Source organism: Taudactylus pleione, unplaced genomic scaffold (assembly GCF_031769625.1).
Source record: "Taudactylus pleione unplaced genomic scaffold, aTauple2 ptg000757l, whole genome shotgun sequence".
NCBI lineage: Eukaryota > Metazoa > Chordata > Amphibia > Anura > Myobatrachidae > Taudactylus > Taudactylus pleione.
Window position 1 is genome coordinate 103601 of NW_028285159.1, and position 19568 is coordinate 123168.

General features: G+C 43.8%; 1 protein-coding gene across 2 annotated transcripts in view; it reads left to right on the forward strand.

Annotated features, from left to right (window-relative positions):
- Positions 1-19568, forward strand: part of LOC148477016 (atrial natriuretic peptide receptor 1-like) — a 107518-nt gene that overhangs the window by 66257 nt on the left and 21693 nt on the right. For both annotated transcript variants that reach the window (XM_088457331.1, XM_088457332.1), the window contains 2 exons: positions 15689-15782; positions 18310-18397. In XM_088457331.1, the coding sequence (XP_088313457.1) occupies positions 15689-15782; positions 18310-18397 (182 nt within the window). The remainder of the gene's footprint in view (positions 1-15688; positions 15783-18309; positions 18398-19568) is intronic.

The following is a 19568-nucleotide window of genomic DNA, read 5'->3' on the forward strand; positions in this document are numbered from 1 at the left end:
CCAAAGACGCAGGCATCAGATCTGAGATGCTGGCTGGAGGCGACTTTTTCCTTCAGACGCCTCCTGCAGCATTAGCATACAGTATATGCACGCAGCAGCTGAGTCCAAAGACACAGCTGCTGTGTGCATAGCATAGCAACTCTGAATGCTAAAAGTTAGATTAATAACACATACAGTATACTGTACAGCACCCTACCTTGTCCTGAACGATTTCTCTCATGAAACTTGTATTTTCAAGAATTTAGTGTTTCTGTCTCATCATTCATCTGGTCTCAATTTTATGCCCTCCTTGCTGTCCCTTATTTGCCATTTTGTGCCACTTGAATTATCAGTGTCCCTCCTTATTTCCCACACTCCTATTGACCTATTACTCCAATATTTCTCCTGCCAGCTGCTCATTTGACTCAACTCTGCCCATCTACATCCACGCTACTTCCTTATTCTTACTACCTTTGTATCCCCTTCCCCTTTCTGCCTGCTGAACCCTGTCTTCCTATTTGTTGCATTATTTCTGCCACTCCCATTTGCTCTCCCAGCTTTCTTGTTTATGTCAGCTCACTTTTCCTTATTTAAAAATAATAAATCTAAACTCAAAACCACAGAAACAGAAGCTCTACCTACCAATTTACCTGCCGAGGTTTTGACTAGACTACAGTCTGTCACAGATGTGGGATTATGAGGCTGTGTTCCCGGGCTGGGCCTTGGACCTGTATTACTCAGCTCAGATGCTCGCTGGAGGAGACTTGGTTTGATGAAGTTCCTCCGCATGAGAGGATGCAGAAGACTGGTAGAGGATTGATATAACACAGAAGTTGCTTGATGCGGCTGGAAAGCCGTGTAATGGATGGTGGAAGCACAGACTGCTAGGTGCGGCTAAGGAGCTGTATGGTAAGGTGGCAGCACGGGCTGCAGGGTGCGGCTAAGGATCCATATGGTGACGGTAGTAGCTCGGACGCTGAGAATTCGTATGGAGATGGTGGTAGCGTGGAAGCTACTTGGAGCGGCTGGGTAGCCATATGGAGATGGTGATAGCGTGGAAGCTACTTGGAGCAGGTGGGTAGCTGTATGGAGATGGTGGTAGCGTGGAAGCTACTTGGAGCAGCTGGGTAGCCATATGGAGATGGTGGTAGCATGGAAGCTACTTGGAGCGGCTGGGTAGCCGTATGGAGATGGTGGTAGCGTGGAAGCTACTTGGAGTGGTGACAACAACTACGCAGCACAGTGGTGAGGCTTACTTAGTTAGACTAAGGGACTTGTTGCACTGGCAACTAGTGAGAGAAGTGAGGTTCCTTTTATAGGGAGCACTGGATGCTTACTGGCTGGAGGAGAAGGAGGAGCAAGTCCATTGGTGGAAACCGCGTCACATGGGCAATCCAAGATGGCAGCGCCCATGGACCGGAGACCCGCGGTGGACCCACGTGTGAGACGCCGGGCCGGAGACTGAGAAGGAGAAGATGCAGGCGCCGTCAGGAGACAGGGAGAGAGATCGCCTGCAGGAACAGGCTGGCGGGGCAGCAGACCACCGCGCCACAGCGCTCTGAGAGGTAGGTGCCAAGGTCTGATTCTGGGGTCTCTGTGGTGAGTTGTGACACAGTCTGCATTTCTCTATGTCTAGAAATCAGATTCACATCTCATTAGATATTCAAATCCCTTACTCATTTTCTTTTGTTTTTGAGGTTAATCTCTCTGCATTACTTACGCAGCTGACTGGTTCTTGGCTTCTGCGTGAGGTCTCCTGGCTGGGTCGCTTCTCTGCTTTTAAAATTATGTTGTTACCCAAATGCACAATCCCATACTCAATAACTGAAAAATATTTACATAAATTCCACTCTATTCTGTCCCCCTATATCTAGAAGAAAAAATCCACCCAAATTTCTTACTCACGAATGACATCCCTATAAATGAAATGCAGGCTTAGCCTTGACCCATCTTTTAAATTTACTATGAGGAATCCATTTTAACTAGAGATGAGCGGGTCCTGTTCTCCGAAAACTGCACCCACCCGAACATAAGGGATCCTAGTCCGGCTTGGATTTCTCAGAGAATCGGACCCACCCATACGTCATGATCCGTGCCGGGATCAGAGTCCGGCTCAAGTTTTTTCCACCTAAATCGGAATCCTAAACGAGGCAAAATGCCATCCTCCCGCTGTCGGATTCTAGCGGGTTTTGAATTTTATAAAAGTCCCGGTGATCGGCGCCATTTTCACTCCGGCTGTGGAGAGTGTACAGAACAGACGTGCTCTGTTGTTCAAGGGTGCAGTGTTGTAGTTGTTCAAGGGTGAAGTGTTGTTGGGCTTGGGCTGCAGTACATAAAGTGGGGGGTGCTGCTGTGTCACTGTTGTCATGTCAATCAAGGGGCTAGGGCTGCAGTTCATAAAGGGGTGCTGTGTCGTCCAGGGGTGCTCTTTCAATCCAGGGCTGCTCTTCCCCATTGTAAAAAAAATAAAAGTTAAAATTAATTATCATTCCAGAAAAAAAAAAAAATATTTTTTTTTTCGTGTGTGCTAGCTACGCTATTATTGTTCAGTGACACTGCCGGCCAGACTGCAGTTTATCATCCACGTACATATTTGGGACTGTGCAGGTGGTCCTTCCGCACTCTGCAGGGGTGCTTTTTTGTCCATAAAGGGGTGCTGTGTTGTTCATCAAGGGGCTGCTGCTTCGTCCACTGGTGCTCTTCCCCAGTGTAAAAAAATTGATTGTTTGGTGACACTGCCGGTCAGACTGCAGTTTATCATCCACATATTTGTGATTCTGCAGGTGGTCCGTCCACACTCCGCAGGGGTGCTTTGTTGTCCATAAAGGGGTGCTGTGTTGTTCATCAAGGGGCTGCTGCCTTATCCAGAGGTGCTCTTCCCCAGTGTAAAAAAAATAAAAGTTAAATAAAATTAGCATTTCAAAAAAAAGAAAACAATATATTTTTTTCAGTTTTTTTTTTTTGTGCTAGCTACACTATTATTGTTCAGTGACACTGCTGGCCAGACCGCAGTTTATCACCCACGTATTGTGACACTATAAATTGTTAAGTTGTAGCGCAGTGTGTTATTCTTATTCATAAAAAATATTGTGACACTGTAAGGGGTAACGAAGTGTGTTATTATTTTCTTATTCATAAAAAATGAATGACTGTAGGTCATTGATACCTCAGTGTAATCTTAAAAATTGGTACAAATTGCTGTACCCCACTTTATTCGTGTTTGTTGATATGGAGAATGATCAGTTGAGAGGAGAGCAGGAACCACATACTAGTGCTGGAGCTGCTGCCAGTGCCACCAGTCATGACAAGACTAGTCTGTCTACATCATCTACTAAAGCCGAGGGCATATGGGGCTTAAGTAAGGGGATCTAAATTCAAAGAACCAATCTTTTACAGTGATAAAGAATTAAACATCAAAGGGAAAGTTAGCTGCAGAAAGTCATAACATTGGCAATATGCCTTTCACCACACAAAGTGGCAAGGAAAGGCTAAGGCCTTTATTTATGACTGGTGGTTCTGCCTCTTATGACGATTTAAGCACAAGTGAACATGCTGACATAGAAATCGAGGATGCTTCTGTGGAAGTGCACTAGGATGAGGAGAATACTTGTGTAGCTGACACTAATAAGGATGTTGATGATGAGGATGTTGATGATGGTGATGTTGTTAATGAGGATGTTGTTTGTGTAAATCAGGTACCAGTGGAAGAAACAGTTGTTGCCCATGATAAGGAAAAGCCCATTGTCATGTCTAGGCATAAGACAAAAAAATACACTTCTTATGTGTGGAATTATTTCTACCCAAATCCGGACAACAATTGTCAAGCCATCAGTACCCTTTGTAAAGCCATAATAAGTAGAGGTAGGAACCTTAACCATCTAGGAACCTCCTCCCTGTTACGTCATCTGTAGCGTATCCATCAAAAAAGTTTTTTCAAAATTCAGAAATGTTCGCTAAAAAAGTACCAACAAGTAGTCCAGAGTCAGCTAGCCCCCTTCTCTATGCTAGATCCAAGCACCTGCTATCTTCACCACCAACACCTTCATCAACAATATTCTCAATCATGAAGCAATTGGTTTGTTTGGGCCCCCAGAAGACAAGCTACCAATGGGCAGCTGACATTGCTGGCAATGATCTCTACGTGCACAAATTGGCTTTACAGAGGCAAGATGTTGTCGCCATCATCATCCGATTCCTCACCCTCATCAGTGTCTACAACATCTTTCCTCACACACTATTAATTCATCCCTGCTGGAATCCACCATTACAGGTGCCTCTGTAATTTTTGGACGTAATTGGCGATAAAGGTCTTCCTCGTGGAATTTGTAACTCATTTTGATGAACATAATCTTTTTCCACATTTTGATGAAGTAGCCCCCTTCGCCAATCACTGACAAGGTTCCCGGCTGTGCTGAAAACTCTTTCAGAGTACACACTGGAGGGTGGGCAGCTCTTGTAAAGCAAAACCAGTTTCTGCAAGGGCCTCCAAATTGCCTTTTTTTGTCCTGCTATTAGTGAAATGGACTGTCTGACATGCCTATTTGGATGGTATCATTAAAAATAGTCCTCAACCATTCTTTGAATAGTGGCCGTATCAGATGGAGTCATGGTAGAGGTCTCATTAATTGTACGCAATTCTTTTAGACCCGACCAGATGTCAAAACTTTGATTGTGTTGACTTACCTTCAACACCAGTTTAGTTTTTCCTTGGCAGCCGCCCTTGCTGGAGAAACTGAAGGAGGAGCCATCACTGCATCACATGCCGCTTGAGCTGACCATTTGCCTACCAGCAGGTCTTTGTGTCTCTTCAGATCTGTGGCCCTGATTCAGAGCCGGACACTCTGACAGAGCGCTCGCTCTGAATCAGGGCTGTCCCTCTTACTGTTTGGAGCGGCCTCCTGGCCGCTCGCATAGCTGTGGCTAACCACCCACAGCTATAGCGAGCGGCCAAAATGAAGGTCGCGATGGTCAAGAGTCAAGACCATTGCGAACATCGGGCGTGCGACGAGACCCTTGCGGTAGGGTCTCACTGCCTCAAGCCCTGGAGTGCTTTTGGCTCTATCAGAGCCAAAAGCACTCCCACTGACATCACTAGTGATGTCAGTGGGGCCGGCCCTAGACGGTAGGCGTTCCCATGGGAACGCCTCCGTCTGGGCAGCCACGCCACCCGGCACGCCCTCCAAAGGGGGCGTGCTGTCAATCACCATCGACAGCACGCCCCCTTTGGTGCGAGACCCATAATGACAGCTTGGCCATCGTTATTCGGGTCTCGCGCGTGCGCATGCGCACTTGGGCAACATCGACCCGCTTGCGAGCGTTCAGCGCTCGTGAGCGAGTCTGAATCAGGCCCTGTGTCCATTGGGAAGAAAGATACGACATATGACTTAAACCTAGGATCGAGCATGTTCGCCAAAATGAAGTGATCCAATTGAAAGGTCCTGACAACCCTCGGTTCCTGGTGAAGCGAATAAAGGACTTGATCTACAAGTTCAACGTACTTTGCAGAATCACTGTGTTTCAGCTCCTCCTTCAGGTTCTCAAGTTGCTTTTCCAACAGTCTAATTAGGGGAATTACCTGTTAGGAATCGGAGGTTTAGTGAAGGAGGTGTTATGCTTTGAGGTATAATAAAGTCCCGCTACAGCCTTGTGGGCTGGACACTTGGCTAGCTGCAGCCGTGGAGCAGCCTTGAGGGCTGTAGAACAAGATTCGGCCTTTGGGTCATGTAGATGCCTTGGCAGGCTGTGGCCTGAGGGCCCGTAGAACAAGATGCGGCCTTTGGGGTGTGTAGCAGCCTTGGCAGGCTGTAGCCTGAGGGCCGTAGAATGTGATGCGGCCTTTGGGCCATGTAGCAGCCTGCCAGGCTGTTGCCTGAGGGCCGTAGAATCAGATGCGGTCTTTGGGCCATGTAGCAGCCTTGGCAGTCTGTGGCCTGTGCCACCGGGTTGACACAAGCGATGATATGCTGGAGTGCAGCCTGTGCTGCCTGGATGACACAAGAGGTGGCACACTGGACTGCGTACGCTGGATGCTGGAGTGCGGCCTGTGCTGCCTGGATTACACAAGCAGTGGCACACTGGACTGCATACGCTGGAGTGCCGCCTGTGCCGCCTGGATGACACAAGTGGCACGCTGAACTGTGTACGCTGGACGCTGAAGTGCGGCCTGTGCCGCCTGGATGACACAAGAGGCAGACAGAAGATATGCGGACCGTGCCACCTAGATGACACAAATGGCAGATAGCAAAAGGACGACAGAACTGGGTACTTGACTGGATACAGGAGACAACACGTGAACACTATCACCGGCATCGAAGCAGCGTTCACACCAGGAGGAAATAGAAGCAGGAGCCAATCCAGATATATCCCAGCATTTTGGACAGGAGGTAGGAGGAGTATCAGCGAACGCTCTCCCAGCGTTTGCCTCGCCCTGCATACACAGTGCAGCGGCTTTTGACATTACCTTACTCAGCTGGCAGTATTTGAACTCACTTCACAGGTGATTACTTTGAAGGGTTTCAGCACTTTGGACAACACGGAAAGTATTTTCCACTGAGCTTGAGTAAGGTGCATTCCCCCTCCTCTTCCTATGTCATAGTTCGCTGTGTAGCTTTGGATGGCTTTTTGCTGTTCCTCCACACACTGAAGCATATAAAGGGTGGAGTTCCACCTTGTAACTACCTCTTGCTTCAGCTGGTGGCAGGGCAAATTCAACATTACTTACAGGTGCTGCAATCTTCTACATGCGCCTGCTGAATGGCGAAAATGTCCATAAATTTTTCGGGGCAGAGAGAACATCTCCTGCACGGCCTTGTCATTTACAAAAAAAAAAATTGCACCACCAAGTTGATTGCGTTAAAAAAATATAGGACATGTTGGAATTCACCCAGCGGAAATCTCTCACAATATTGGTGGCATTGTCAGAAAGAGCCCAAGCGGGGTAAGCCATTTTGCAATGACTTCCCTGAGTTTTTCTAAAAGGTTGTCAATGGTATGCCTCTTAGTGAAACTGGCGATACACAGAGTAGTCTGCCTCTGAATGAGCTGCTGTTTCTTAGATGCTGTTGCTGCTGTTGGTGCAGCTGAAGGCAATTTACCCACCCAGTGGGCTGTTGCAGTCATGTAATCTTGCATTTGCTTTGTTCCGCATATCCACATATCTGTGGTTAAGTGGACAGTGGGTACAACAGCATTTTGGAGGACACTAATTAATTTTTTTTAACGTCCCTGTATGGGCTGGGAATTCCTTTTCTAGTGAAGTCGAATCTAAATGGGATTTGGTAGCGGGGACACATGACCTCAGTTAACTGTCTAAAACTAAAACCCACTGCATTATTGGCAGATATTGGATGCACATCTAATACCAGCATAGATGTTATGGCGTCAGTGATCCGCTGTGCAACTGTGACTGCTGTGCTGTGACTGCTGTCATACTTGCTCCCCCTTGCAAAGGATTGTTTAACAGTCAATTTTTTTTAAACTACTACTGGTATGAAGATCCACTCCCAGGAGCAGCAGCAGGCATAGCACTCAAGGATTCTTCTGGGGCAAAGACTAATGTGAATGATTTAATATTTTTTGTAAATGCCTCCTTCCCTCCCCTCCTCCCTAATAAATTTGCTTCGAAATCAAAATATGAAATTAAATTTACTACTAATCAACCTTTCCTTTCCCTGCCTTCAACTGCATACATACTCCAACTCCCTCTGGTCTCTTGAATAATAAAAACATTTGTTTCCTAATGTGCCATGTTGGAAGTTGAACTGCCACAGCCGCTGAAATCTTCTACATGCGGTTGCTGAATGCCAAATATGTCCAAAAATTACATACAGAGGTAAACTGAGGCCTGGCAAAACATCACAGTTGCTGGGAGTTCTAGTTTAGCTGAAGAGCTACAGGCTTTTTTTCTCTGATGTAAGCAGCAAGTCTTGGTCCCATTATCCCTAACAACCTCCCTGAGCACAAAGTAAACGTCTGTTACTAGCAGCACCTCCACAAGTAAGGCCACCGCATTTCTATTAGTTGTATAAAGAAACCTCCTCCAGATCAAAGATGTCTTTCATGAACTGAAGAACTTGTTCCTACATTGCTCTTCCCTCATAAAAAAATTTTAAGAATCAAAACATTAAAATAAATGAATTAAAATCTAATCAATCCTTCTGTTCTTTCCCTGACTTTAGTCCTTAAACATAATCCAACTCCCTCTGGCCTTTGACCTAGTTCTTGATTAATGAAAACATTCTTTGTTTTTAAACTGCCTATGGGGTCGTATAGTTTATTAAACTGCCATCCTGTCTACCACTGCAGAACCACTTTGTCATGTAGGAAACTGAACGGCCACATGTTAGTGTCGCCCACTGCTGTCACTTAGCTTAGCCAGATAGCTAGTTGGATGCAACCTTCTAGCCTAAACTGGATGAAATCAATATTGTGAGGTGGTCAAAATTGACTGGAAATTACTGGAAATAAATGTTATTTAACAGTACTGTAGGAACAAATACTGGCCCAAATGATGCGATTTTAGCGGTTTTTATAATTTTTTAGTAAAAAAAAAACAGATCCAAAACCAAAACACACAAGGTTGCTTTTGCCACAACCAAATTCATATCCAAAACACGAATGAGATACAGATCCAAAACCAAAAAGCGGGGGCTCGGCGCACATCCCTGCAGCTGAGGAATTGGACACACTCCTTAGATTGTAAACCATGGATAGATTTGGAAAAATCCATGTCCCTCAAATTCTAGTTAGCTAATCTTTGTGGATCCCTGCTAAGTCCTGCTATCTCTCTTCCTCCTTGCTATGCTATACACGTGACTCCCTAAGAGTTTGGGATAAGATTGTTGTCACTCATTCAATCCTGCTCTTACCTACTTGTAACTTAAGGCCCTCTCAAAACAGATCACCCACCTGAATCTCTCCTATTGTCAGGACAGGGGGTTAAAAGCAGATTCCCTCCACACATTTCAATATCTAAGTGAGCAGTTTTCATTGTCCGCCACATACCTGTTTAAGTTTTACCAGATCCGTCATTGGCTTAAGGTTTTACCAAATCTCATGGCAATGTTATAGCACTACCTAGTCTTATTCTTTCCTGGATCATGATGGCCATATGCAAAAGGAGTATTTCTTTTTGGTATCATCAACTCCTGTCCTTGGCCCTGCCCACCAAGGCTCCTTCCAAAATTACATGAGAAGCAGATCTCCATAGAATGTTTTCTACTGCACAGCGGGACCTTATATATACCGCACCCTATAAAATATCAAAATGCCTCAACCATTCTGAAATACATATTAAATTGTTGTATTACCTGTCTCTTACACCTGAGAGGCAACCACAATTGGGCTGAAACGGGCAACCTTTTTCATTTTTCTGCTATAGATGAGTGATTCGGTTTTCACCAAATTAGTGCAAGTTCGGATTGATCCTATTGGCTATCCAAAACACGTAAGATTTGCTTAACCGATAAGATGCTGTTCTTGGTATCCAAACATAACCTAATACAACCGAATCGCTCATCTCTAATTTCTGATACAGCCCTTTTGGCTGGAGGTTTTCAAATTGACCAAAAATGCCTTAAATTGCAACCTTTATTTCCACTTGATGTACTGTAACATTGTTGCAACTAAACCACCCTCACCGTCCTAAATACCATAGATATGTCTTTGGTCACATTCTCATAGCAGCATGTGCCATTTCAGCCTAAAAGTGGAAAGACCCTCTGCCGTCTACTATGGCCAAAGGGACAGCATAGTGACAGCATAGTGGAAGTGCGCCTTCCACTTTGAAATGGAGACTGCTGGTATCCCCTCTTCAACTTTAGCCTCTTCTCCTATGGTAAAATGGTTTATTTGGCATCAGTTTTGTATCAATGGTGAAGGCTCCTCTATCCTTCTGTATAGATCAGTTGATTCTCTTCCATTTAGTCTAAATGAAGCCCCAAGTGATTGATGCATTTGCTGTTGTTTTTACAGTTTGTGATGTCTTTACTGGTTGTTTGACTTTGTAAATTGCCTTGGTGTGCATGGTCTTTAATACTTCATTTCTTCCATTTACCAACCCATGTGCCATCCCCTTATTGTTCCCTTTAACTTCTCCTTTTTTTCTGTATCCCATTGTTTGAAAACTGTTTCAACAAAAATTATTGATGTTTTCTGCCTTCCAATTCAGGGATTTTAATGCAATTAAAACATATAAAACTAAACCCTGGAAGAATACACCTCCACCTCCCCTTCAGCATGTTAGAAATACAATTTAGTTTACTGCCTCTGAGGAGAAGAAAATTACATTACAAGTATGAGGAAAAGCAGATAAAAATGTTGTGGTGTGCTGTGGCAACTGACATACTGACCAAGTTTTTATTATATCATATTTATTTACAATATTTATTTATTGTATGATTGTTTTTTATTTTTAGTGAAGATTTGTGTTGTTCATTTGAGAATTAAAAGTAAAAAAAGAGTTTGTTTCTTACCTTCATATCTTACCACCATTTATCTTTCTAGCTCCATCTGTCCATTTGGTTTCCCAAAGTCTAGTTCTCTACTTATTTAAAAGTAATATATGTACAGTATAGCAGAACTAGGCTGCAAAAAGTTTTGTGTAATACTCAATTCCATGTTTATATGATATATGGTATATGATATATATTATATGATATTTGTAAGAGAAATTTATTGGCACAAACAAGTTGTGCAGATTCTCTGTTGTCTAACACCAGTAATGCCGACAGCTTGTCACACGTGTATATTACAGAAATTGTTTTGCTACCTTAAAGTTACTCTGCATTATTACTCTTTTAAATCTATTCATGTATTATCCTCTTGATTGTATTTTTCTTGGGTGTGGTCTGAATAGTCGACATTCAGAATGTCGACAGGTTCTGAATGGATCTAAAAATAGATTATTATTACTGCAACAGTGCGCCCCAAGCTGCCTAGATCAAAACGTTACCTGGGAGTTACACCATTCTCCAAATAAATATTCGAAAACAACAAGTGGCAAAGCCAGCCTTGGCGCTGCATATAAATTGACAGAAATGATACTTATAGAAAGATGGAGTTCCACTTTAAATATCCCCTGTGAAAATGTATCATCCAGTATGAATCTTCTTACAGAGTTCTTATCCAACACCAGGGCCGTTTCTAGGGGCAGGCGACCCGTGCAATCGCACGGGGCGCGCTGCCTCCTACCCCTGCTGTAGAAACAGCATGTTAACTGCCGGGCGCCCGCTGAGATTCAGTTACCAGCGGGCGCCCGGCAGAGCAGAGCAGCCGGAGACGGAGGCTCCTGCTTCCGGCTTCCGGCTCCCACAATGTGCACTATGGGAGGACGTCATGACGTCTTTCCCATAGTGCAGAGAGAGGAGCAGCCGAGCGGAGCTAACGCCAGAGCGGGGCTGAAGGTAAGTAAGTGTTACTGTTTTTGTTTTTTTTTGTGTGCAGGCAGCCCGGACAATACTTGGGGGGAGGCACTACTACTGGGGGCACTTCTGCTGGGGGAGCCACCACTACTGGGGGCACCTGGGCACAGCTACTAGGGACATTACTCTGGGGGCACTTCTACTGGGGGAGACACTACTACTGGGGACATTACTCGGGGGGCACTTCTACTGGGGTTATTGCTTAGGAGGCACCACTACTGGGTGCATTACTCAGGGGCCAAGGGCACTTCTACTGGGGGCACTACTACTTGGGGCTTTTCTACTTGGGGCACTACTACAAAGGGAGCATTACTATTGGGGGAACTAATACAGGGGCATTAATACTGGGGAATTTATAAAGGGGACACTACTACAGGGGGCATTACTATTGGGGGCAATACAACTGGGGACACTACTACTGGGGCACTACAACAGGGACCATTACTATTGGGGGCATTACTGATGGGGGCATGACTACAGGGGACATGACTACAGGGGGCACTACTAATGGGGGCTCTGCATAAGTTACACTACCACTGTGGGCACTGCATAAGGGGCATAAATACAGGGGACACTGCATATGGGGACAACTACAGGGGGCACTGCATAATGGGCACTTTTGCCTGAGAGCCAGTGGGGGGGAAGCCTAAGACCTGTCGGGATGGAATGGTAAGGGAGGGGGCTGGAATGAAGTGTGTATTATGTGAATCATGTTTTTTCAATGTGTTTTATGTGGTTCTGGATTTAATAATGTATTTGAGGTGGATGTGGTTTTAAAACGTAGTTTATGTGCCTCTGGCTTTTCCAATATATTTTATGTGGAAGTGGTTTGTTGCATTGTATTTTATGTGGATCTGGCTGGGCTCGCTCCCAACGCGACTAAAACCGGGTGTGATGCAAGGTCATACTTCTGCAAATGTCACACCACAGGCATGCACACAGAAATGCGGCGTGGGCTTGTGACAGCTAGGCCACACCCTCCGGCGCGCGCATGCTGTCTATCTTTTGTTTAGCTACATATATTTTTCAGCGCTTTGCCTCTGACAGGTTAGACACCCCTGTACTCAGTAGTCACGGTGGCTGTCATTCTGTGATCTTTCTAGATCACGCTCCCTTACTGTGATACCACACCCCCTCACGATGACGCCACACCCACTCCACAATATTACTGCTTCGAGGGGGGGGGGGGGCGCATTTTGACTGCTCGCACTGGGAGCCTCAGACCCTAGAAACTGCCCTGTCCAACACGGTACATAATAAAAAAAATACAAAAAATCTAATAGTGTAGTACTTTAAATAAAACAATGTAACACCCGTTGCACTTCAAATAACAAGTGTATCTTAATTCACCTTCAAATAAAATTCAGGATGATGTACACCACTTACACAAACTTCATTTAGGCACATCAAGACATCCACTGATATTCAAACGTCATCTCTCTTATTAGTAGACACCTCAGATATATGAGGTTTCAGAAGAAACAAATAGAGTTTCAGTGGAAATAAAATGCTACATAGCATAATTCTGACATCATATGACCATAAAAGTCATACAAATAACATGGTAACATGAAGTGAAATGGTCTCCTACCAGAGAATAGCTGTAGACACGGCCCTTAAAAGGTTTCTGTGTTCCTCAGGTATAGACCACAGGATCCGACCAAATAGTCCTCTGTGCAGAGGTTCAAACAGCATCAGGTTCCCCAAATACCAACGCGTTCTGACCTTGCATGTGGCCTTTTTCAAGGTATGACCATATGTTGCATGTCTTGATGTGTTTACATTTTATGAAGTTTGTGTGAGTGCAACCACAAAGGGGGGTACTTCACCATGAATTTATTTGAAGGTGGATTGAAGATACACTTGTTATTTGAATTGAAGTGCACCATGTGTTTAACGTTTTATGTAAAGTACTACACTATTAGATTTATCTGATTATCTTTTATGTACCATGTTGGATAAGAACTACGTAAGAAGATTCATTCTGACCTTCCCTTACATAGAGCCTGATTCATAGGTGCACACAAATCGCATCGTGGCTGCGATCCCGTATTTACGCAAATATTGCAGCCACTGGAATTTGAATTTATATGCCCACTAGCTGCGTCTCAAATCCGCCGCTTGCATACAAAGACCCACCATCTGTCACAACATTGACGTTCTGAGTAACCCTATGGTCACTCAGAATGTCCATCTCAAGTAAGCCACTGGAGCCTTAACCGCTGCATACAAATTCGCAGTTGCAAGCACAGACATGCCCCCAAAACATTTGCAGCCTGCCTGCATTTGAGTCACCACCACCCTCGTTACCTCCCACAAACAGGACCTGTCAGTCAAATCCTCACTGCGACCGCCATCTCTAAGCCATGATGACGCATGCGCTGTGCGACTCAGATGCATGGGCAGTACAAACAACATCAGCCTACTGCACAAACATCGGCATCACATCCACCTATTAATTTGGCCTATAGTTCTCTATTTGCACTATATCTGCCCACTGTCTTGTCTCCTCCTTGTACTATAGGCCACCTTGCTTTCATCTTTGTCATCTCTATGTATGTTACTTCCATTGCTTTGCATCTACCAAGTGCCTTTCCCCCCCTTGTTTGCCTCATCTCTCCACTGCCCCAATTGCTTTCTGTGTCTTACATTACTTTCAGTGTGTACCTCTCTTCTTGCGTCCTCTGCTTTTAATATATACACAGCTCCATTCCTTTAGAATGTAAGCTCTTATGAGCAGGACCCTCTCTCCTATTATATATTTAATTGTGTAACTTGTGGGTTGTATTTATGTAACTATGCATACATGTACAGTAGACTTGTCACTTGTCTGTAACTGTCTATGCACTTATGTAAATTTTATGATTGTTATATTCTCTTTTATCCTGTTTGTACCACGAGTGAAGCCGGTAGCAGATGGCAGCATTCCCAACATTGATTATGTCATATGTCTTGTTAGAAGTCAGGATAATGTGGCCCATTATCTCTGGAGAGACTTTGGAAATACAGATCGCCCTGTGGCGGGTCTAAAAGTAAGGGCCAGCAAAGAGAGAGGGGTGGCCAGGAGATGCTGGGGATAAAAGAAAAGGAAGTTACAAGTGAGAATTATAATAAACAGGGAAATTGACCCGGCCCAAACAGCGCCCCCTGCCCTGCGGTGCCCTGTGCCATGGCATTGGTCGCACTACCCTAGGTAAGGCCCTGAGAAAGAGGGATGAGGAGCTGAGAAGAATGCTATGAGGTGGAGAGTAACTGACCTGCCCAATATCCAAGAAAAAGATTACTAAGTGTCAGCACCCTGGCACCATGCACTCTCAACCAAACCTAAAATGTTTTTAACATATATGTAAAACTTCCATGGAAAGCCTGAGGAGCACATGTACAGTCATGGTAAATGGTGGGGGGTTTTCTACCATGTAGGAAGCAATGCCTGAAAAATATCTCTGTGGGTCCACATTGTATTAACAGCAGAAATTAGTCTTAAAGAAGTCACAGGGTCAGTGAAGTAATAATTAGAGTGTTCTGTGGAAACAATTAACATCAATCTCAATGCATATTTTCGAAGCTGGAACATCATTTATTTTTAATTGTAATTATTTCTGCTGTCATATTGCATAGTAGATTACTGTTGAGCTGAATACTTCTACATTTTAGTCTGTGTAGCATTCTTATCACTAGCTCACCTGAGCTGCAGTCTGTCTTAATGCACTTTAAATCTATAATTTGACTTACCATGCAGTTTTTAGCTATCACTGAATTGCTTCTTCCCTTTGTGACTATATATCCCTTAGGTTAAGGTGTATGAAGATTAATAGGCAAGTTTTGAACCTCTGTGTTTACAGGAACTGCTTGAATAAGCTATATCATTTTATTTGAAATGCTAAGTGGGACCATTTGATAGGATATGTTATCTTGTTACACTTTGCTGTAATAAATGTGATGCTGTACTTATAAGGCTACATTAAATATGGTAGGTTTTGAGGGGTGAATAATTTATTTAAAAGCAATCAAAGCGATCCCATGCTGTCATCATATATGCCCCAAAATCAATGGGTGCCTCTCTTGAGGCTAGTCTAGTCTTCAGCTCACACAATTGTAAGGAACCCAGTGCAAGGCGCAGTTTTATGTTCTCCTAACTAGGTTTCTCATTCAAAAAGTTATTTCAGGTTTACATGTTTATAATATCAGGTTTACATGTTTATAATATATGTGTTGCCAGATAATATAAGGAGTCTATTCATAACTGGTTAGTCAATAAACAAAGCTTTGTCTTTTTTTGTTTACTTTAGATGGAAAAATATAGTAAGCATCTGGAGCTATTGGTTGCAGAACGTACACAAGATCTAATGCATGAAAAGCAAAAAACAGACCAACTGCTATATAGTAAGTAAACATATGTTTCCCTCTAATAATTAGTAGTGCTATATAGTAAGTAAACATATGTTTCCCTCTAATAATTAGTAGTGCTATATAGTAAGTAAACATATGTTTCCCTTTAATTATTAGTAGTTTAATGGCATTGTTGGTGAATATTAATTAACTAATGCTAATGCAGGATAGTTGCTACTTTTCAGAGGCATACCAAGAAATTGAGAAGCACCCTTGCTCCCAAAAGATAATTCATGGAAATCAGTCATACAAGGGACTTGTACTAGTTTAAGTAACCAGAACTTCAAAAACTCAGTGAAAGAAAATACCCCAGAGTTGAATTGATGGATGTAATAAACATTAATAGTATTAAAAATGTTTCATCTAATGAATCATTATACAACTAAGTTATGTGTTGAATACATTCAAGACCTTCCTTTTTTTTTTAATTTTTATATTTAAAAATGTCCCATCAATAGTGTTTGGTATAGATCAAGGAGTATGAAGGAAGAGTCCACTCAAGGTCAGCAAGCCAGGTCAGATGCAATTGAGCGAGTCAGATAAGGACAGATGTGACAGACTAGTGAGAGGTCAATGACAGAGAAGATGAGCATGCCAAGGTATGAGGGAATCGGTATGAAATACTGCCGGGCGCATGGCCGGCGATTCGATTCCCGGCCGTGGCAGCCCGACAGATGGACAGATCCCGGCAGCAGCAGCCCGACAGCGTTGGAAATCCCGATCGTCCTCAGGTAAGTATATACTAACCTAACCCCCCTAACCCTCCTAAGGGGTGCCAAACCCTAACCTCCCCCCCAAGTGCCTAACCCTAATCCCCCCTGTAAGTGCCTAACCCTAACCCCCCCCCTTCCCCGCTGCCTAAACCTAAGTCTCCCGGGGGGCCTAACCCCAAGTCCCCCCCGGGGGTGCCTAACCCTAACCCTCCCTCCCCCTAGCCTAACCCTAACCCTCCCAGAGGAGGTGCCTAATCTTAAGTCCCCCCTGGATGTGCTAAACCTAACCCCCCGGTGGCTGTCCGCTCGCGGCACCCGGCATCCCTATGATCGGGATGCCGGGCACCTGTCTCCCGGCATCGGGAAAATGACAGGCGTCTAGATATAGACGCCTGTCATTTAACCCACGCCGGGATAAAGCAGTCGGGAAGCCGGTTGTCGGGATCACCTCAGCCGATTTCCCGATTACATCCCGGTATGAGTGCATATAAGGTACAAGGCTGCAGGACAGACTCACGTGTACCCTCTCACACAAGAAGTTGCCAGTCTTGACTGGAACATGTAAGGTGGAATTGCATGCACCTCTGAATCAGGCCCTATGTTGCTGTTTGTTGTTTGCCTTTCAGTGGAAGAGCAAACTGTAGTTCACACATTATGACCTAAAATGTATTATGTAATGCTGAAGCCTAAGAAAATGCAGTCTAATACAGCAGGGGAATAACTAGAACTGTAGGCGCCCCATAGCAACATTTTGAAAGGGACCCAAAGTTTCTATAGAGACAGTTCTCTCTGCAGTGCTTGTTCATTTAATGCCCCATAGTAGTGGCCCCAAATCACAGTATGTCACACAGCACCCCCCTATTACGGTATGCCACAGTGTACCCTAGATCATAATGTGCTATACAGCACCCCCCTATCACAGTATGCCATGTAGTGCCTACCAGATCATAGTATGCCACAGTGCCACTGCTGCTCACTTCGGGGCAGATGAACTAAGCTCTGGAAAGTGATACATTGGAGAGTGATAAACTACCAACCAATCAGCTCCTAACTGTCATATTTCAAACACAGGGGTAGATGTATGAAGTAGTCAAAAGAGTGGAGAAGTGTGCCAGTGGAAAAGTTGTCCATGTCAACCAATCAGCTTTGAGGCTGCATTTATCAAGTATATTCTATAAAATGATAGGTAGAAGCTGATTGGTTGCCATGGGTTACCTTCTCCACTCTTTTCACTGCTTCATACATCTACCCAACAGTCTGTAACATGACAGTTGGGAGCTGAGTGGCGGGAAGTTTATCACTCTCCAATTATCACTTTCTCCCTTCATCTACTATGCTGCCTCTCTCTTCAGAATGTGTTTGGCCTCCACATCATGCATGCTGCAGATGCACTAGATCCACTGTAATGCTGGCAGAAAGGGATGTAGGGACAGTCTACAAACTACCCTACCTAATATACCCTGACTGATCTAGTATATTTACACTAGCACCATTTTAAGCAGTTAGTAGACTGTCCATGTCTGTAGCTTATTGAATACAGTTTATTGTATACAGCTTTGCTGAATGTCTACCAAATATACAGCATCCAGCAAGGTGCAGGTGAGGCGTATCTATACAGGCCCCATAGCAACAGCACCCAGTGTAGTTATGCCCCTACTAATAGGATTATCACTCTTACTAGTATAGAACATGTTTTTTTTGTGATAAACAATTAGTAATTACAAATATGTCAGATATCTATAGAGCAGATCCTATAATATTTATATTGCAGTGATAAATACAGTTTACGTATCCTTTCATATCTTAAGGCATGCTACCAAGACAGGTTGCAGATGATCTGAGACAAGGAAAATCTTCACAAGCTCAAAGCTATACCAGTGCAACTGTTTTTTTCAGGTAGGATTGTGCAGATGAGTATGCTATTCATATGAACCTCCTAGGGTTGTATTTAATATGTGCTTCTGTAACTCGAGTTATGCAAACATATTATTCTTTGTTTTCCCACTACAAAATGATGGTATGCTCTCATGCTATTTTGTTTTCTGCACTTTACATATACATACATGCCTAATTTCTATTTTAATAAGTCCTAGGGGGAATTTGGGGAGACGTGATGACACAGTTCACCTCATCAAGGGCTCTCCCCTACTGCATAATGCTGGGATTCTCACAATGACAGGATTTGCATAATTTGGCAACCACTATGTTATGACAAGAATCACCGGAGGCCGGCCATGACAACTTTTGTTATTACAATATTATTATTATTATTATTATTATTATTATTATTATTATTATTATTATTATGATCCTTTACTTCTAAAAGACTTTGAGTGTGTATATATATATATATATATATATATATATGTTAAGGCCTCCAGGTAAAGGGAGAGACTAGTGGTTTTCAAACAGGGTGATGTTGATTAGTCTTCTGCAAATTGCTAATGTGTGCTCATCTGTCACCCTTTTCTGTGGTCCCCTGTGTGCCACCTTCTGGTTTCTGTTTATTGTAAATATAGCTTTATCTGTAGGTAATGGACAGTTTTTGCAGACATTGGTGGCAAAGACTTGCTGCTGGGTCTATCATTGGGTGCGTAGCAATAGAAAACCCTTGTCGAGCCCACCATGAAGTAAGAGAGAGGAAAAGGATTTTACATTATTCGTAAACCTCCAAACTGTCCCGATTTTAGCAGGACAGTCTTGCTTTTTGGGCACTGTCCCACAGTGGTGAATGGAAGACATGTGAGAAGTCCTGATGTGGGATTTTAAAATGTTTAGAGAGCTGATTCTGCTAGGTAGTCACTTTGCTTAAATATGTCCCCTTCAGTCTTGGCTGAACAGTGGGCATTCCAGAAAGAAAACATGTGGTGGAAGAGTAGCAAGAGGAGTGTGGTGGAAGAGTAGCGAGACGAGTGTGGTGGAAAAGTAGCTACAGGAGTGTGGTGGAAGAGTAGCAAGAGGAATGTGGTGGAAGAGTAGCAAGGGGAGTATGGTGAAAGAGTAGCTAGAGGAGTGTGGTAGAAGAGTAGATAGAGGAGTGTGGTGGAAGAGTAGCGAGAGGAATATG